At 36.7% G+C, this 21,529-nt stretch overlaps 2 protein-coding genes across 3 annotated transcripts; one reads left to right on the top strand and one right to left on the bottom strand.

Annotated features, from left to right (window-relative positions):
- Positions 1–133: 133 nt before the first annotated feature.
- fancd2 (FA complementation group D2) lies at positions 134–18,373 on the bottom strand. Of its 2 annotated transcripts, none has more exons than XM_084426367.1 (44): positions 18,249–18,373; positions 17,897–18,012; positions 17,646–17,780; positions 17,479–17,546; positions 17,281–17,390; positions 17,101–17,158; positions 16,652–16,704; positions 16,482–16,560; positions 16,203–16,327; positions 15,919–16,006; positions 15,246–15,350; positions 15,038–15,138; positions 14,479–14,590; positions 14,348–14,383; positions 14,120–14,266; positions 13,883–14,017; positions 13,655–13,786; positions 12,624–12,731; positions 12,408–12,517; positions 12,260–12,314; positions 11,999–12,118; positions 11,742–11,815; positions 11,455–11,601; positions 10,399–10,499; positions 10,101–10,216; positions 9,694–9,802; positions 8,702–8,800; positions 8,517–8,614; positions 8,118–8,285; positions 7,915–8,031; positions 7,084–7,212; positions 6,867–6,985; positions 6,666–6,776; positions 6,444–6,577; positions 6,260–6,359; positions 5,808–5,930; positions 5,542–5,635; positions 3,626–3,697; positions 3,462–3,500; positions 3,305–3,379; positions 3,099–3,173; positions 2,805–2,951; positions 1,583–1,666; positions 134–610 (listed from the first exon to the last, which is right to left on the bottom strand). In XM_084426367.1, the coding sequence occupies exons 2-44, from the start codon at positions 17,961–17,963 to the stop codon at positions 545–547; spliced, it is 4,341 nt and encodes a 1,446-aa protein (XP_084282493.1). In that variant the 5' UTR covers positions 17,964–18,012; positions 18,249–18,373; the 3' UTR covers positions 134–544. The 2 variants fall into 2 exon arrangements, with proteins under 2 accessions (XP_084282493.1, XP_084282492.1); XM_084426366.1 differs by having other exon boundaries at positions 15,240–15,350.
- A 312-nt stretch (positions 18,374–18,685) lies between these two features.
- Positions 18,686–20,533, top strand: gpx1b (glutathione peroxidase 1b). Its single transcript, XM_084426387.1, has 2 exons — positions 18,686–18,991; positions 19,895–20,533. Exons 1-2 carry the CDS (start codon positions 18,770–18,772, stop codon positions 20,243–20,245), a joined length of 573 nt encoding a protein of 190 aa, XP_084282513.1. The 5' UTR covers positions 18,686–18,769; the 3' UTR covers positions 20,246–20,533.
- Positions 20,534–21,529: the final 996 nt, after the last annotated feature.

Below are 21,529 nucleotides of genomic sequence, written 5' to 3' on the forward strand. Positions count from 1 at the left end.
TGGCTTGGAACGAGCCAACCAAAAAGTCCGAGTCAATCTCGCGAATCGGTTCTTTCGAACAGTTCGATTTTTAAAAAGACTCAAGTGATTCTTTTAAGGGTATGACGTGGTCAGCTGACACATATTTGTTGTTCATAGCATTTACGGTTTATTATTAAGGATGTTTGTTGAAATTTTATTAATTGGAATTGTCCATATTCCTCTCATACATTCAGATATCTTCATGTTGGACAAGAATTTACATAAAACAAAAACACTGTTACGGTCAAAATTAAGGCAACTGACATGAATGTATTATTAACATTTGTATTGAAATATGAAAAAGAAACAAATTAGCATCTTAAAACATGCAAACGCACTTAGAGAGCTGCTCAAGAAAACCACTTGATTAGTGTTAAGTGAACATTACACAACAGCTTAAATCAAAGTACTTTTTATTTATCTTTTCCATTTAATATAAGAGATAAATCAATCCCCAAAATAATTTGAAGGAATAATAAAGCAACAATAGTGTACTGATCATGTGCAGCAGTTCTTGCTTATTTCAGTCTGATTCATCTGATTCCTCCACTTCCTCTTGTCCATTGTTCCTCTCCTCAGAGTCACTCTCCTGTGTCAAAACAGATTGAATTAAGCATCACAAAATGTCTCATAAAAGATCTCACGAGGAAATTAAACTCCCAAATCAAGCGACGCAAAATTACAGGCTATTAAAGGCAATTATAGACCTCCAGGCGACATGTTGTACTGTATTTGCTTTTGTAAATTGCATGACAGGTGATGACTATGTTATTTTGGTATAAGAAATGAGTTTAATTATAAAGAAATAACAACTATTTATCAAAATTACCTGAACTGATCTGTCATATCTGTATTTATTTGAACACAATTTGCTCTGTGAGGCCACAGTAACATGCATAGTAATAAGAAATCATAATATGTTATAATGACAAAAGTAAGATACTCAGATAACACACTATTTCTGGAGTATTTTTGAAGTGTCCATCCTCTCTGCATGCTTTTTCAGTTAATATTACCCAAAACCCCTTGTGCAACAGAGGTATTAATCAATAACATTGATAAAAAAAAGAATTGTTTGTTGAACACCAAATCAGAATATTAGAATGATTTCAGAAGGATCATGTGACACTGAAGACTGGAGTAATGATGCTGAAAATTCAGCTTTGACATCACAGGAAATTGTACATTTAAATTGTAATATTTCTATTTTTACTGTATTTTCTTTTAATAAATCCTTTAAAAAAAAAAACTTTTGAATGGTAGTGTATGCCCCTAAAAAAGTTAAGTCAAGTTTTTATCAATTTAGCTAGATGCCAACACTTACACGTAAAGGCAAACAGAATATGAAAGGGGGTACACTGATGCAGTACACTGGCATCAAGTCTTATTACTGTCGTCAGCACTCAGCAGTGAAGTACACGTTTTAGTGTGTACTAAAAATGTTTAAATTGGGATGCAGCATATACTGTCAGAATAAATGGTTTATTTTCAAGGAGTACAGGTGATTAGACTACATTTCCATGCATTATACAGGATAATGCAAGTCAGCCAGTCATTATACCTCCACTTCACTCTGCAACTGAGAGGACTCTTCCTCCTCCTCGCCATCAGCTGCCTGTGACCTTTGTGAGAGAATCTCTTCACCCTGCAAAAAAAACATGGTTTGAATCTCTGTATTATCTCTACATGGTACACTGTGCCCTGTATAGACTTACATTATAGCTTTATAATTTAAAGCTATTATGCAAATTATAAACATTAATATAATGTACATTTTTTAATATAAGCTTGAAATGTATCTTGTAAATAAATCAGAATGTTGATTAATAGTAGATTTTTTTCAAACACTTCATTTGGAAATATGGGCCTAAAGGCTTTATTTTAACCATAAATGGAAAAACCCCATAGGAAAGCCTCGAAGGAACCAGCGGCGAATTAGACTACCGGGTTGTGACGTCATACCTGCAGCACTCTATTAATCCTGGGTATTCATAAACTGTTGTTTCACACTGTACATTCCTAAACCCTGGGTTAACATCGTTATTTGCATATTTGCGGTGTCAGTGTCACTGATAGGACGAACGACATGCGCAACCTGTTTACATAAAGGCTCTAGCAGTGCGAGTCCTCATTTTACACATTGCTGACTGTACTGTCAAGTTTTTTTTTTCTGAATGGACTTTTCGGACTATAAAGGTAAAAATGAAACGGTCTCTGTACTCCAATAATTAACGCGTTGTCTATTCAAACCCTGAAATAACTGTAGGCCTATATATACACAATGCGCTGTGTTCCCTAAACTGTCCAAAGCATGTGAATATGAGGCATGCTATTGGCTGTCGGTTGCTAAGCAAGTGTGAAACCCGGAGTTAAAAGCGGGGTTTAGAACAACAATAACCCAAGGTTAAGAACGGTGTAAAAAGCCCAAATGTCACCAGGTTAAGTAAAAACTAGTGTAGAAAAAAATCCTTATAGTTAAAAGTCGGCATCACACAGATGTTGAGATACTTTTTTTTAAATTGATTAATGTGATTACATGTGAGTGACAGGTTGTCCTCGTGCCAGTAAACATCATCAGAGAAGAGACGTCATTCCAAGAGGGATGAGAAGTTATTTTGTTTAAAGATTACGAGGGCACATTTTTAATAATGATTTGCAGGAATAAATCATTTATAATAAATACTGCAATATTCCATAAAAATATAAGAATTGTCCATTTTGATTTATGGTGACTTTAAGCCCTGATGTGCCTTTTCTCTTTTCACCCGAGTTTAAAATCTTACCTTTAAGTCTCTGTTCTTCAGGTTTCCTAGCCAGAAGGCTTCCTGGCAGTGGTTGAGAGTGAGCATGGCTTTCACGCGGTACACAAACTGCTCCAGACATTTTTTCAAGGCTGGAACGTGATTGGTCAGACCCGTATCTTGCCTAATCTGAGAACAGTAAAGCAGTGATTATAATTACAGATGCTTTAATCCCTTCAAAATTAAACGTATTATACGATTTGTTTTGTTTTGTTTTAATCTTTAATCCCAGTCTATCTCCACAGACCACCATGCACAGAAGATGCAGCTTTTCACCTTTGAGTGGCCACACATGTGGTGGAGTTGTCTGGTACTGAGCTGGAAGGTCTTCAGTAGACTCTGGACATCCTCCTGAGAAGATCCATCAGGGCAATGATTAAAAATCTCACTTTATTGAACTGATTATTTTTGTGTTTGAAAGCTCTTGATTCTGAGCAAGATGCAACATTATGCATACGTTTAAATGAATGAGACAGAAATACCTTGTGTTTTTTAAAACTGTAGTCAAGCAGAGGCATTCCAAGCTTAAGGAATGACTCCAGAAAAAGACGACCATACTGAAAGACAAAGTGAAAACAATGGGGTGATGAATGACATTTTCGTCATAAACATACCTTTGTGTGTGCAAATATTTCTCACCTTTAAACACACAGTGAGTACAGGTCTGCTGTCAAAGATCTGTTGCAAAAAAAAAAAGAAGAACATCCTATAGATTACCATCACAGAGCTGTGTGGCTTTCACAGAGCCATAAATGTGAAGGGTGCATACTTTGAGCACAAGAAAGATGTGAAAGTCTCTGTACCTTGACCAGGTTTATGAGGATGTGGAAGTCACGCACAGCCAGATTCCATGTTAAGAGCTTCTCGCTCTGCACCTGAATAGATTTAGGGCATTAGCTAGAGAGAGACACTACACACTTCTCTACATGTTATCTAAAAAAATTATTAAAATACCCCAATTATGCTACTTTTAAAGGTTCCTAGTTTTGTTTTGGAGGTCTCCTACAAATGCATCAAACTTTTTCTCATAATATACACTGCAGCATCACCACTTTTCTCAGTGTCTGAAACAGTTCGATCAAAGATTCGTTCTATCAAAACCCCTCCTTTCTAAGAGCCTACTCTACTCTGAATGGTCAGATGGTCCAGTCTGTTGTGATTGGTCTACTGCTTACAGCGCGTGTCGGAAACGAAACGTTCATTACCATGACTGAATTTCAGCTCCGGAGGCTTCCTCAGCACTTGTATACAGAGTGATACGAACAGTAACAATGGCGTTGGTACAAACGCTACAAACAGCTACAACTACAGTGTTTAAGAGCGAGTCAAAGTGGACGTTGTTCGCGGGCAGCCAATGAAGACCATAGGCTGGCATTATGTTAATTGTTACAAACAGGAAGAAAGATTCGAATTACTGACTGACAGAATTGGTTCTTTATTTTGGGAGAAAACTCCATTTGTTGTGCACTTTGATCTTTGAAACTTTGCAGACCTTTTACATTCACAAAATTAATTTCACCCTTTTTCTTGCGTACCGGCACTTCTCACATGTTGCATCAGGAATATCTTAATTTGTGTTCCTGAACATGAACAAAGGCCTTATGGGTTTGGAACGACATGATGGTGAGTAATTAATGACAGAATTAAAATATTTGGGTCAACTAACCCTTTAAGGCAGGGATGTCCAATCCTGCTCCTGTAGGGCCACTGTCCTGCAGAGTTTAGCTCCAACCCCAATTAAACACACCTGAACCAGATAATCAAGGTCTTACTAGGCATTCTAGAAACTTCCAGGTAGGTGTGTTGAGGCAGGCTAGAGCTAAACTCTGCAGGACAGTGGCCCTCCAGGACTGAGTTTGGACACCCCTGCTTTAAGGGGATATATTTTTCACTAAAGATTGATATTACAACTGTGGCATGTTGTAGCTATAGTTTCTAAATGTGTTGCTATTTTTCATAACAAATGCTATAGATAAAAGAAAAAAAGTTAACATTGGCTTAAGCATGGTAATCAGGAGCCATCAATGGTCTTACCTGTAATTATATCCTTACTGTAACAAATGCTATAGTTAAAAAATTACAATCACTATGTTACTTTTTCATAAGGCCAAGTACAAGTTAGAATCAAGAGCTTTAAAGTATGGACCTTCTTGAATTATTGACTAAACAACTGGTTTTCCCTATGTGTAAAAATGTGTTCAGCTAATAATGACAGATATTAGGATAAACCTGGCCTTCAGATATTCCATGAGATGACAGGAAAAAGATTTTTTTTAGTAGGCCTATAAGAAATTTTGTTCCCCTTCTGGAGCACCCATAGTTTTGTTTCTGAGTACCAGATACACCCCTGGTTGAGATATTTTCTAAAATTAAGATAGTTCGACTTCCCATGGCACTTTGTAACTAGGCTATTACTTTATTGCAGTTATGTTATCAACCAACTTTGCATGCGTGGATGATACCACAAAAGACCATTTTGCAAAAATAAACAAACAAATAAGTAAGTAAGTAAACCTCACAAGGGAGAATGCCCTGGGACCCCATTAAACGGTTCACACTTCACCCACCCCCCCCCAATGTTCAAACCAAAACTAAGCCCTTGCAACCAAGGGGGAACTATTTTGTCCCCACTTCAAGCACTGTGTAGAAGGCAATATTCGAAAAAAGCATAATAGGGGCACTTTAAAATAATATCTACACCCACACAACAAACACCCACCTCTTGATTATCTGTCTGTTTGCTGGGAGGAATCTTACGCACAGCTTTCTCCAGCTCTGCCATCATGCTCTTGTAGTACACCAGGAACGTCAGCCTGCAGCATCACCAAACAAAGCATAGATTTGCATTTATTACACGTCACTATGAAATACCAGATTATGATTGTTCTAACATTAAATGGTCATATACTATATTTGAATCAATCCAATGTTTTGTACTCATCCCTTACAATTACACAGCTGCTTTTGTTTTTGAGGCTGCCGTACCTGTTGAGTGTTGGCCAGCTGCGTGAGTTAGCGTCTTTAGCAGCATTCATCAGCTCTGGAACCCCTTCACCTGCTATTTCCTCCACCGCCTTCAAAACATCATCAGTGTGCTCCAGATAAATACTAGAGAGGGGGAAAAATTATAGAAACATGCTCATAAATATCTTATAAATGTTATTAATATTTGACATGTCAATTAGTAAAAGAATATCGTATTATAATAATTACATTACATTTGTAAGATTACATGAATATTTTATGTAATTAATTTTGTCTTCTTGTATAATGCAGGAATTAGACTATTTCTAAAATGAGGGGAGGATAAATGACTCATGAAGCATGTAAATAATTTTACTGACTCCTTCTCTCTCCCCTACCTATTACAGTCTAATATCCATGTGTCTTAATACTCAAATGTCTTCAATGGCTTTTGGAACTGAATGGGAACGTACCTGAGGAGAGTTTGAAGAGCCTCGTTGTATTTGATCCCTCGCTCTTTCTCTCCACTCGCTGTAACCCACTCCTGACAGAGAAAATGCCTTGATAGGGATGCTGGGGGGGGGAATTGTATCAATCAAAATAAATGTATTACAGAGATTAACCACTATTATACAGCATTTAAAACCAGAAACATACTGATCTGTTCTCTGTAGTTCCTGTGGTTTGATCCTCCATACTGGGACAGCACAATGAGCAGCTGGGTCAGACATAGGGCTGTGTTCAGGCTGGGCACTGTGCTTCGGAAGTTCTGCAGGTACTCAAAAGCATGCCTGAGCACATAAAACACCACGTACAGACGGTTACATTGCAAATCCTCCACTAACAGCAAACAGGAAGTACGTGAACTGACGTTCCCACCTGCTGAGCTGATCTAAAGTCAAATCTGTCTCTTCTTCTTTTAGCCGGCTGGCCAGGACCCCCAGAGCACTCTTCAGCAGAGCGCGATGCTCCAGACCAGAAAAGCCGGCCCTGAATATGAACAGCAGGTGATTGAAGATGGTCAGAAAGGTTTGTAGTTGTCAGCAAATTCAACTAACAGCTAACAGGGTCTGGGCTCACCAGCTGAACGTGGTGTGTAGCACTTGCAGTAGCAGCTGATAGGCTGAACACATGAGCTGCTGTTCCTTCACGTCCACACCAGGAGCATCAACAACACCCTGATGCTCAGAGAGAATAGTCTGTGTGGACAAACACGTTCAAACAGTAAAAAAAACTAAAAACTAATTCTTACATAAGGGACATGTTTACAAGGCTGTGAATGGAGACGTGTGTGTACCTGAAAATGATTGTGGCAGTTCTCCAGGTGTGTGCAGAGTGTGGGCAGCAGATCAATGCAGCAGGTGGCGATTTCTTTGGCATTTTTCTGTTGCAAGTGAGCAAAGCCCATTGCTCTGTCTGTCTTACTCTAAAGAGACACCAAAAAAAATATTTTACAATATTTCATTACCATATCAGCCAATATTGGAGATGTTTTTTTTTTTACATAAGTCAATACTAAATATTTTATTGTTCTTTTTTATATTCAATTGTGTATTTTTATATTGCTCATTTCCCTGTTTTACATTTAGATTACTTTAAATGCATTAAACGCTCATTAAAGTAAATCTTAAAAAACATTTCATTTAACAACACAAAAAACTAAAATCAATCAGTTTAAATAATATTGTTAAATGTCACGTTTAGCAGATCTCTAAATAATTATTTTTATTCTGTTCATAATAAATGATGCCACAATTATCTTAATTTGGCCATCATTATAATGTACAGTATGAAAAATAAATATTTTAAGATTTGTTAAAGACTACATATAACAGTGTTATTAATTTTTTTTTTTAAATTGCATTATAATGATCCCAAAATTAAGTGAGTTTTGGTATCATTATAATGTACAATATAAAAAAAATACTCTAAGATTTGCTAAAGATTACATTTAACAGTGTTATTTAAAATAGCTGATTTTAGTTTTTAGTGTTTTTTATTATTATTAAGACAATATCTGAGACTGATAGGTTGATTAGAATGTTGTTTCAAAGTTGTGCATGAACATGTTCTACTATGTAAATCAAGATAAATTGTTGTCAAGTTGATGTCTGTGTTCTGTTCATACTTTGAGAAATGGAGCCTTTTTAGCTGGAGCAGAAGCCAAACTGAAGTCCAGTTTACGCCACATATCCTCCAGCAGGAAAAGCAACTCAGCAGGGCCCAACTGCACCTCCTCCTTTAACTACACATAAAGCAACGATATTTTTTAGTCTATAATTAAAGTATGTACTTGTACTGAGAATCACCCAGCAAACAGACTTGTTTTACCTTACTATGTAGCTCAGTGTCCAGTAGTGTCCGGGACAGGAGGCCACACTGCAGCACGCTCAGAGCTTCAACATCCAACTCTCTGAAGAACGGCCAGTACGAAGACAGACTGACCCCTGATTTGGCATCCTTTTCTTTCTCCTTCTCGCTCTCTTTCTCTGGATGGTCCTGCCATATCAAAAAATTGACAGGTTTGGTATGTAAAAAGAAATCAAAGCTTTAATATTTTAAAATTCAGGTGACACCGTAGTAAAATCTCAAAATAATGGATTAAAATAAAACGAAAGAGTAACATATTCTCCATTTCCATCTCAAACATGATGGTTTTATGGTCTACTTTACCAAATGTTCATGCCAATGTCTATAAACCAAGGGACATAAAGTATATCTGGTCTTTACCTGCTGGGACTCCTCTGCCTCTGCGGCCCCCTCCAGCTGTGACTTGTCGCCTGAGGAGTTCTTACTCGCTGAGGCCTTCCTCTTCCTCCCAGATGACTCTAAACACACACAAACAGTGAAGGACTGACCCCAATAAACAAAACGTACAAAAAAGTAAAGTTTGGTGATTTCTCTAGCAGCCTTGCCTTTCTTTCCTTTCTTCGGCGGAGCGATTAAAGAAGCGGGTATCATCCCCTCAGTCTCTCCATCAAAGTTAGCCTGAGGAGGAGTGTAGCCTGGTGTAGCTAACACAATATACAATAAAACAATGTTAACCTTTACAGAGAAAATATAGTAAATTAATTAATTAATTAATTAGAAGATATATAGTAAAAAAATATTATATTATAGTATACTATAGATATATTATTTTTTTACTATGATGCCGGGTTCAGACTACACAATATTTTTGTCTGTTATGACAGTCACTTTTGACTCCTAAATACTTGTCGTGTTGTGGACAAGAAACATTTCAGACTACAAGTTGCTTCCTGACCAATCATCACTTGCCATCTTTAAAGACGTTCATGATGTCACCGAGAAGGCGAAACTCACAATGGCAACCGAAAGCGTGTGTTTTGTACTGGCTGTCTTGATGTCAGAAAAGCCCCAAAAAAGAAAGAAAACCCGACAGTTCCCCGATTGCATGAAGAGCACAGTACGTGCGGTCAATCCTCCAAAGAGAACTTGAGGTAATATATCCACGAACCTTTCCTCCATAGCATAATTCGCTTCTGTGCTCCTATTGGTCAACTTAACAGATGTGAAGGAAACCCGCTGTGAATGACCGTAAACAAAATTAAACATGCTAGTCTTTCTGTCGGGAATTCGTGAAGGATCACAGACGCAACACCGGTTGTTGTCCACTATAACAAACTATACCAGATAAAACAACCGATTCTTGTTGTTTACGAATCACCACGACATCCTACGTCAAATGGATTGTCCCAAAATCGGGCTGTATCGGTATTGTGTAGTCTGAACCTGGCATAAGACATACTGAGAAACCCACAAGTTAAATTGAAAGTGAAATATGAAGATTTGTTCATTTATATTTACTTTATCAAGGTACTTACAGAATACAGTATATCTAAGATAGTGACTTAAAGTAAAAAGAGGTGATGTGTCTCTCTGGTACCTGCTAAGCACGTCTGCAGTAAACTCTGAAGGAAAGTGATATTCTGAATACGAGTTACAACCTTCATTTTCATCTCAGGATCGTTCTGCCTGCAAAACGCATTCACCACCTACGCTCATAAACACATGCATAATATACATGTTAGAATCCATTCAGTAATATATAACATAAAAGTAGTTCCAAATTGTAGTTCCAGAATATTCAAAGTAAATGGTTGCCATAAAATCAACAAAAGTAGTCCAAGTCTTCTGACGGTTTGTGTGAGGAGGAACAAACCAAATTTAAGATATTTAGTCTCAGACATCCATTGATTTGGGACGTTACTTACACTAGTTTGAGAACTACACCGAAGGAAATCATTCAGTCAATTAATTCAGTACTATGTTGTACTGTAGAGGTGTACTAACCTCCCTGAGCCAGTTGATGGTGTGAAAGAGCAGAGAACAGAGGAACTCTCTCTCAGCCTTTGACAGACTCTCCACCTTCTCCACCACCTCCATATCAGTCAGGATCAGAGGACAGCCTACAACAGTACAAAACTCCCTTAGATGACCTGCTGAACTTAATATCTCTGTCATCTCTTGAGAAGTTTACATAAATAATCATCATTATGATGAAAAGAGAAAGCGTCTAATAAATTCCTTCTGTGCAGTGATCACGACAAGCCACAATCTAGAACAGAATAATGAAAATGTTATCACAGACCTAGCAGAGCATCGATCTCCTCCAGATCCCCCTGGTGCTGCACCTCTTCACACAACCTCAGCAGGCGGAAAAACGGGGACAGACACAGAGGAGACACGCGCCTAGAATGAGAGAGAGGCATTCAAATTGTAAAATCGTGTTGGAGCCAAAGCCTTGTGGGCAGCGTTTCGACATGGGTGACACAAGAGCAAGTCCCGGCTCATGGTTGGTTCTTGTAATTGCTTCAAATGTCCAATTCATAATACATGCACATTTTTTTATTTATTAATGATTCAATTACCAACAGTAATGTTTTAACAGTGTCAAGCGGCAGCCAATGATAAGTCGACATACAGTATTATTGGCATCAACTAATAATAATAATGCATGCTTGTAACTGAAGTCTGTGGAATTATGGAGTACATAATTTTCTTTTCAAACATTGTTTAATTAATTTTGTGTAAATATTGTGTAAAATAATTGTTTCAGTTTCATTTACTTTCAACAATTTTGCATACATATCATATGATCAAACCACGTATGTATGTAGTAATGTAGATATCAGCACTGGCTACTAAAAACTCATGTTGATCAAGCACTATTATCTATATCAAGGAATGTCAAACTTCTTTTCAGCTGAAAACCTTTTTACTTGAAGTACCCTATGGGAGTTATACCATTTAATTAATTTAACAACACATTTGCATTATCGCAGTTCTCTGATGTTGATTAAAGGTTGCATAAAATATAAAATATTGGTTAAAAGATGTTTTCTCTCTCTCTCTCTCTCTCTCTCTCTCTCTCTCTCTCTCTCTCTCTCTCTCTCTCTCTCTCTCTCTCTCTCTCTCTCTCTCTCTCTCTCTCTCTCTCTCTCTCTCTCTCTCTCTATATATATATATATATATATATATATATATATATAAAATATTTATGTAATATCTTTAAAAAATATATATTTAATTATCAGCTTTTTAATCATTTTTATGATTTACGTGATTTTTTAATCATTTTACAGCCTACAGTGACAGAAGCGTTAATCTGTTCCACTTGATTCCGCATACAGTATACAGTAGTGACCTCTCTCTCTTGACTCCAGCTGGTTGGGTTGTGTCTGTTTTGTGCTGCTGGTCTTGAGTCATAAGAGGCAGTAGATTGATGGCGATTCCTCCCTGACTCTCATCCTCGTCCAAATTATACATCACAGAGGCAGGAAACACGAACGGGCTGAGAGACACGCACACAAACACACACAAAGGGTCATAAGAAAATTATTTATTTAATCAAAAATAAATAAAACAGCTGATTTTGATCATACGACAATAAAAAATAGAGGTGTCTTCATGAGCCCTGAATGTGTCACTCACCCTGATATATCTGGTCCAAGGTCTACAATAAAGTCTTCCTGAAAATCCTCTAACACACTCTTCCCGATCCATGCCTGAGGGTGACAGCCAACACAGAGAGCTTAATGTAATAATGTACTATAAAGACCTTTTTGTCATGTAGAGATGCATATGTATTGTATTACTTAATTGAAATATATAACCAACACACACACACACACACACACACACACACACACACACACACACACACACACACACACACACACACACACACACAGCACTAGAGGGTCCAGTTTGCAGGTCTGTAGCAGGTTGGCCAGCTCATCGAAACAGAGAGCAGCAGCTTCAGGGGAACTCTCACTGCACGAGCGCACCAGCTCCAACAGAGCCATCACCTACACACAACACAACACTCAAAACATGATGTGGTACATGGGTCAGTAACAACTGACAGTAAAAGTAAGCAAGACATAATGCAACAGCGCTTCTCAGAAATCGCTCACTGCACCGTTAAACCATCAGATCATCTCGCTCACCTGTCTGTGCGTCTCATTGGGCAGTGTACCACCTTGAGAGCCATCAGGTTTATTTCTACATAAACATCAAAAGATGAATAAGAGTGGAGATCAAAGATTACAACTAAAGGATGTGTATAAGTGAAACATCGTAATGTAAAGAGTGTACCTGCAGGCCCCCATACTGCCCACCATCATGACTGCCCCAATAATACCAATGCGCTTGTACTTGGGCACCGTGCTGGACAGCTGCTTACGGATGACGATATGCATGTCATCCTGGTGGTGGTCACATAGATATTTGACAGAATTTACATTTTGGATCAACTATCTCTTAATTGAAAACATGACATACTATACCTTTAAGATGCAATGTGTTTCTCACCTGGATGTGTCCCCCGTGCTGCTCCTGTCCGAATGCCAGGCGGCTAAGCAGGTGGAAGAGTTGTCTGATCTGCTGTGAGGTCAGGTTGTCCATGTAGTCCAGAATACCCTGCCAGAATACACACAATTCACACCAAAAATAGGTTATATATCATTACAAACTTGAAAACACCCAAACGATTTCCCCAAAATATTTTGAATAAAATAAATGTAATAAATTACTACAATTTAATTAAATATTTTATATTAATTTAACATTTTTTCAAAATAATAAATATTATATATATATATATATATATATATATATATATATATATATATATATATATATATATATATATATATATTACTATTACTATATATATATATTACTATTACTATTATACTTTTTATTATGTAAAATATTAATGTACATCAAAAAACAATTTCCTTCCAAAATAGACATACAGTATATAAATATATATAGTTTTCTAGCCTTTATATTTCGTCTAAATAATTCTTGACAAAATATTGGTCTTGTGCAGACTAAAACTTGATTATATAATAAAAAAATTAATAGTAATATATATTTTATTACTATTACTAATAATAATAGTAATAAAAAAAATAATAAAAAAAAATAATAATAATACTATTATATATATATATGTCATTTATTTATTTACTATATACAATATAAAATATATATAAAAAAAAAAAAATTGCTTCCAAAATAGACATTAAGTTTTAATATTTAATTATTTATTTTTGTCAAGTAAGTTTTATTGGAAGACAAAAAAAAAAAAAGATGAATTTACAATCTTACAGATGTCTATATTTAATATTTTTAATAGTCTGTTAATATTTTATAAAGAAGGCTAGAAAACTGGTAAACATCACTATAAAATTTCCTATAAATATAAGACTTCTTCATACATGAAAAACACAAATAGTTCCATGGGGGGCATAACTGTGGAAATCCTGCAGTAAACTGACGAAAGAAAGGTCATAATAAGGTCATAATAAGGTCATAAACCGGGCAGGCAATCGTACCTTCACAAAAACAGTGAACTGGCTCATCTCTGCAGGTCTCTGAGATACCAGCTCACAGAGCAGCTCAAGAGCCACATCCACCTCGCCACTAACACCACTGCATGCGTGTGTGACCAGAGAGCCCACCACCTCCTACACAACAAACACACATGTTCTGGACATCAATGCACGTCTATTAATAAATGTTGGTGTCCTGCAGTGTAGAAGGCGATGAGAGGTTTTTCTTACCTGCCGACAGTAGGAGTCAAAGGCAGTGAAGGATTGTTTGTACATGTGACCTCCGAAAGGCACCACACAGCAGTCTGAAGAACGCAAGAGTCCTTGAGCTAGAGCCAGAATGGATGGGAAATAACCCCTCATCACCTGTGTGAAACAGTTACAGCATACTTGATACGAGGAGCCAAAACTTCAGGGATCATATTTAGGGCTATTCTTTCAGTCATAATCGTGTGAATGAAAGCAGACCTGAGCATGGCCCTTAAAGGTCTTCTGCAAGAGGCTTTCCGGAATCAGACCCTTGCGAACTTTGACCTTAAGCACTCTCTCTGCCCCACGTCGGCTGTGATTTGCATTAGTGGAGTGAAGGATGAGCAGCACCAACAGATCAACCACCTGAGAAATACAACAAGTTGGGTTTATTGTGTCGATCTAATGGCAATCGCATCAAATTTTAACTTAAAATGTCAATCACACCTTATGGTCCTCTGACTCATCAACATTCTCTATGGCCTGAAAATCAAAAACATAAACAGTATTTAAATCACTTCAGTTGGATGGAAATATAGCACCTAGTGTCTGAAGGCAGACTAGAACTCCCAGCTCACCTTTAGCCAAGCCTCTGAGATGGTTTTCTGAAAGCGGATAGCTGACTTTATGACCTCCAGAATCATAGCCACACTGTCTTGACCACTGCTGCATGATGGGACACTGGAGGGCCTGAGAAGTGCCAATCAAGGACAAGTCAGAACACTGCCAGCAGAACTGGAGATATTCTTATTTGTCTTCCATGCAAAAAAGCAAGTCATTTGGGTTTGGGAAGGGAGTAAATGACGACAGAATTTTCATTCAAGAGAAAGCAAACTGCTGAGACCATCACATCAATTAAGAAGCATTTTAAGAGTTTAACCTCTACAACAAGCACTTGGCCACCCCTCACCCCAAACCAATGCACTTACGCATGTACACACACACAAAAAAATCTATTCTTCTCTGCATTTTTCCTCTTCTCTAGCTTGCTTCCTAATCTAGTTGTCACATAAACCTGGTATTGTATATTACAAATGTTATTGGCTCCTTGACGAATTGCTTTTGTTCCTCTTTTGTAAGTCACTTTGGATAAAAGTGTCTGTTAAATGCATAAATGTAAGTGGGAAAATGTCTCACCTCGACGCGTTTTTGCTTTTCAAACGACTCTGGGAAGCCTGCAGAACTGCTGGCAGAACACACTGCTCCAACTCCAGCTTTTTACGCAGGTCACACACCACCTGAGGAGCATGAAAGGGACATGAAAGAATAATTATTTAATTGTCAACCAGAGAAAAGAAATGTTCATGATCAGAAATGACAAAAAGGTCAGTTTAGAGACCTTGACCTCATTAGCATCAGATGCAGAGATGGAGTGTAAGACGAACTTCACAACGACAGGAAGATCCTCTAACTGCACAGCAGAGAGAGTTCCCATTACTGCCTCGCGCACCTAAGAGAGAGAAAGAGGATTTTGAATAGTATACACTACCGTTTTAAAAGTCTAAATGTATGAATATTTGTATTCTGCATGGATGCATTAAATTGAAAAAGTGCTAAGATGTTTACATTGATACAAAAAAAATCTATTTAAAAAAAAATGGTGTTCTTTTGAATGTTCAATTCATTAAAGAATCCTGAAAAAAACACAATCACGGTTTCCACAAACATATTTAGCAGAAACTGTTTTCAACATTGATAATTGATAATTAAGCATAATATATCAGAATGGTATCTGAAGGATCATGTGACGATGAAGACTGGAGTAATGGCTGCTGAAAATTCAGCTTTACCATCACATGAATAAATTACATTTTAAAATATATTAAAACAGAATTTTTTTATTTTTAATTGTAATATTTCCTTTTTTTATTGGTTTAAATAAATGCAGCCTTATTACTTCTATTTTGCTTAAGAAGTGTGCTTGTGTTGTATAACAAAATAATCATCAAAGCATTTTTTTTTTCATTTAAAGCAATGACACTGCATTTTAGGGAACATATTTGCATGTTGTAGAGTACCTCTGACAATAACACAGAGCTCAGATTCAAGCTGGATAAAGCATCCAATATAGGCACAGCGAGCTGAGTGTCCTGCTGAAGTAAACCGCTGCACAAGGAAGTAGACACAAACACAGACTCGCATAAACACAATATACACAGTGATAATAAGCATCTTCATAACAGTCACAGTCATCATTACCATCACAGCCGTAATTTTCTAAACCAAACAACACAACTGAGCGTGAATCAACTTTAACAGACACTTCTACCCCATCTCACGGATTGGGACACTGCTGACGTACTTCAGCTCTTTGGCCATGTCTCCATGCTGGGAATCCTCCAGGATTTCTGGCAGGCTGGTAATAATGTCCCGCTGGATCTCCACTGGAGCCACAGACACCATCTGCATCAGTTTACTGCTCAAATCCTACACACACACACACAGCAGTTATGGTAGTCAGACATCTGTCACACCAATGCCACAATTAGGCTATGACAAACATTTATGTCTGCTACAAAGGAATTGTTGGCAATTATGACGTTCACAGGAACATATTCATCACTGGGATAGGACTGTGTACCTTGCCGTCTACAATTCGGTCCAGCCACTTTAACTGGTTTATTATGAGACGGGGAACGTTGAGGCCATCCTCACTAACTCTGTAACAGAGCACATTACAATCACTGATAAGCGAATGATACAGGACTTTGTCTATAATTGAAGTAATGTGTACAAAAAGTGGAAAGTTACCCCTCAAACATGAATTCTGGAAGCTTTTCAAACAAAGTGTTTATGACCAGGGTCTAAATGTAGGAAAATGAAAAATATATATGACTTATACTCCTACCAAAATATTTAGAACAAGATAAACGTAATAATTAACTACAGCAGCAATTAATTCACTAAATCAATTATTAATAAATATTCAACAGAACAAGTAAAAAGACTATTTTTTTTACCAATTAATTTCCATGATCTATCTAGTCATTTAAGATTGTTATATATATATATATATATATATATATATATATATATATATATATATAAATAAAATAATAATAAAAAAAATTATATTATACAAATAATTTTAATTCAGACTGATGTGCCGAGTCAAATTGTAAGAAAAGGAAAATATATATTTATAAATATACTTAGTTTTCTCTTGCTTTGAGGTGAATTGAGCTGATTTGCTCTTTTACCTGTAGCATCTCTATTCCAAGCAACAAGCGTACCAGACTTTCCTGATAGGAGCCAGAACTGATATCAGAGGAAAAATGAACAAATAAGTCTATATAAGAGTAAAAAAAACAATTGCATTTAACATTTAAATGAAATGTTGTAATGTTTTCAGTTGGAAAAAACAAGAAGAAGTGCATTACGTGGCATCCTGCTGTGAAGTGGATGATGGCACACAAGGCAGAAGACAGTTCCTCAATCTCTCTGGGTCTTCAATGTACGTTTCCAGCGCAGATATAAACTCCTTAATTATCTACAAAACAGCCATTCAACAATGTAACGACCGTGTAAACTACTTCTGTAAAAAGATAAAAGTGATATAATGATGATCTGTTTCTCACATTGGGGAATCTGGGACTCTTTCGTAGATGCTGCTGGAGTCGCTTTTGAAATATAACTTGGTCTACAGCTGTTATAATAAATAAAGGATTGTGTGACAGATGTCAATGAAATCTGTTGTTATGAACATGTATGTTTTTCTTGTGTGTTCACCTTTCTGTAATCTTACCAATTTCATTAGCCGTACTGCCAGGTGTTAAAATGACACCTGATTCCTTCAGAAACTGAACAAAGACTGAGTCCGGGTGGGAGTCCTGTACTGAAGGCTTTGTGGGTCGCCCACTGCTCTTGGTCTTTTTTGACTCTGTGCAAATGAAGACACATCAATACAGTCCAGCAATACATCTTTTTAATTACCCCAAACGTACAAATTTGAGCTATTCCCGATTTATTTGAGATGTGACGTCATCAGGAACTTACTTGGAGTGTTAAGTGTGGGATCTTCGTCCACTGTGATGGATGATGAGCGCTTCTTCTTACGCATCATCTTTAACTCAGATCGGGTCAGATGGAAATGTTAAAATAACAGATGTTACCTGTTAGGAGTAACACAAATAACCTTTTTCACATGGGCTAGATTCAAATCTTAAGCACTCTGACAGTTTAATAATGACAACCCTGGGTCAAACAATCCCAGAACCCATTTCGGAAAAATGTAAACAATCATTTCAAGACAGACTGAAATCTGGCAAGAGCTAAGTTAGTAATTACACAGTTGACAAACTCGACGAAATTGCCGTATTTGAGTCGAAGTGTCGTCAGAAGTGTTTACCTTAAGGTTACTCTCCGCGATGCTGAGCTTAAACGTTTGTCGTTTAGATGTTATGTTAATAAATTGAGACTGTAGCATAAAAATGTATGTTTTCGTAACCAGGCTAATGGCACACTCACAAAGCGCGCCAGTGGTTTGTAAAATTTAGGGGTCGTGGTAAAATTCTCAATTCTGTATTGATAATTGTTTTGAGGCGTTACTGTATGTTTTGTGTCTTAACTATGTCTATCTTTATGAGTCTAAAAATACCAACTACATCAAATGACACGTCATCAGGCCCACAGATAATAAGATAAACAGAAACACTTTCAACCTTGAAATAGTAAACTGAACACTTTAGTGACACTCCCTAATTTTCTATGGGCGTGTATTAAAAGTGGGCGTGTTTAGTCTTGCAATGATTGGTTACTGCATATCAGACCGCCCTCTCAGTTTACAGTTTTATATCGTGTCATTTTCCTATCCCTATACCTGTGTGTGTGTGTTCCAGTTAGTTGCAAGGCATCGGGGTAGGAATAAACATGGCTGGAATAAAATCGTTGTACGACATCACAGCGAAAACCCTCACAGGAGAGGAGTTCAAGTTTTCTTCTTTACAGGGTAAGGTGGTCCTGATCGAGAATGTCGCTTCTCTTTGAGGAACGACCACCAGGGATTACACCCAGATGAACGAGCTCCACGAGCGCTTCTCAGATAAAGGGCTTGTGATTCTGGGAGTCCCCTGCAATCAATTCGGGTATCAGGTAAGAATAGATGACAACACCATGTCTGATTCATTCAGTTCAGCCCTTCACTGCAGTGAACCTGTGGCGCACTTGACCTGTCATGCCCTGCTGTCTGTCTGTCTTACATCTCTTTTATGTACGCTGATTTATCTATATAAACTAACGTCAATGGTAGTAACACTTATTTATGTGTAAATTATATAATGCTTAAAATACCATTAGTTACTTTACATAAAAATAGTTTGAAATATCAATAAATTTGGATTTACATATTTTCACATGTTTTTTATTTATTTATTTGGATGTTAACTACTGATCTGTGGAATATTATAAAAAAAATAGTCTTGGATGCAGATCCTGAAGCCATATTTTTAAATGAAAAATTAAAGAACAATAAACATACAGACGGCGGTCCTACAAAGAGAAAGAGTTAGTTTAAGATTAGTTTAAGATATAATAATGCTAACAACAAAAATAATAATGATAATTTTTATAAATATCTCAAGCATACAAAAAACATTTAGCAAATTAAATAATAGATTTAGATTTATTGTTAATATATTCTTAAACCAGTAAGAGACTCCATAACCAAAGCAAAACTCAGTTATATCAAATTGGATCATTTAGCAAATTTGCATTTACTAATATATTATTAAAATGAAAAGTTGTATCTGTTAATGTTATTTAATGCTCCTGCGATAATATAAACTCAAAGTGAACAGTTGTATTTTTTTTTTTTTTTCTTGAGTTTACTTTAGAGATTTTCTGTTTATTTGTATCATTTTTTACTCCTATCCTAATTTATGAACGCAATAATGACTATACTTAACCGTTTACCATTGATTATATTCTCACTATGTTGTTGTAAAGTATTTCCAAAATAGCTTGTGATTCTGTTGCCTATTCATTTTTTTATTTTAGGAAAACTGTCATAACGAAGAGATCCTTTTGTCCTTGAAGTATGTCCGTCCTGGCAATGGTTATGAACCTAAATTTCAGCTCCTGGAGAAGGTCGACGTGAACGGGAAAGGTGCTCACCCTCTCTTCGTCTTCCTCAAGGAGAAACTTCCATTCCCACACGATGACCCAATGACCTTCATGAGCGACCCCAAATTTATCGTGTGGAGTCCCATATGCAGAAACGACATCGCTTGGAATTTCGAGAAGTTTCTTATCGGATCTGATGGAGTGCCATTCAAACGCTACAGCAGGAGATACCTGACCAGCAACATCGAGGGAGACATCAAGAAACTTCTCAGCATAGCCAATTAAAATGTCTTTTAAGGGTTTAGGGGTCAAACGGGTGTCAAAATAAATCAATAATAATCCTGCTTGCATACCTGAACCTATATGGGTCTCCAATAAGTTTTTAAGGTAGTTTGTGCTCTCATGTGCATGATGTTGCTGATGTTTGGACTTTTACTTCATGAAGATGCTCCTGTAAACATGCTAGTCTGTGAGGAGCAGCTGATGCCCTGCAAAAGTCCCAACTGAACGGTTTCATTTAGCTCTTGTATTGCACAATATGCATTTTGGACCAATAAACGTGTATGTTTTCTACTCATGTCTCAAGATTTCCTTCTTTCGATTCATCTTCAGTTAGCTTGGGAGAACTGGAAGACAGACTTTTAGGGTGTCGTCCGTTGTGTAATACGGTACTGATCATCAGGTGCATTGAAGAGGTTCATTCTGTATTAATGAGCTCCAGTGGAAACTTATCTCTAGTGTGGGTGTGAGAGCTGGGAGTAGAATTTCCCACTGCAGTTACTAGACCAAACATGTTTACATGCAGCTGCACTTAACCTTCAAATTCAAAAATTCTCTTTTTAAAAAAAAATTTCATTTAGAAAAACTAAAATATAAGAATTGAGCACCAAATCAGCATATTAGAATGATTTCTGAAGGATCATGTGACACTGAAGACTGGAGTAATGATGCGGAAAACTCCGCTTTGCCATCAAAGGAATGTTTCATTTTAAAATACATAGAAACAGTTTTTTTAAATAGTAATAATATTTCACAATATTACTGTTTTTAATGTATTTTTATCAAATAAATGCAGCCTTGGTGAACATAAGAGACTTCTTTCAAAAACATTTTAAAAATCTGAATTATTCCAAACTTATGTCCTGACATTAGTCAATAAACATAACTATAATAACCTTAATGCACACGTTATTAAATAACCATTGCAAACATTCATATACACCCATTTCTATTTACATCAGCCAAAATCAATACCATTTCCCAATGTACTCTCAAAACTGTTGGCTCTTAGATGTGTGAGTCTTTCCTGCCAATAATTTTGCAATTACATTTATGCATTATTCAGATGTTTTATCCAAAGCAACTTGCATTGCATTCAAGGTTTACCAATTTCGAGCAGTTTTTGCATTCCATGGGAATCAAACCTTTGGCATTGCTAGTGCAACGCTACTTGTTTGAGTTACAGGAATGCAAGTATTATTCAAAATAATGTAAAACAGAAATAATAGGTAGGTGAGTGAGACTGATGCTGTAGATTAGGATTCATAATTAATCTGAAACAAACTGACT

Source organism: Rutilus rutilus (genome assembly GCF_951802725.1).
Source record: "Rutilus rutilus genome assembly, chromosome: 12".
Lineage (NCBI taxonomy): Eukaryota > Metazoa > Chordata > Actinopteri > Cypriniformes > Leuciscidae > Rutilus > Rutilus rutilus.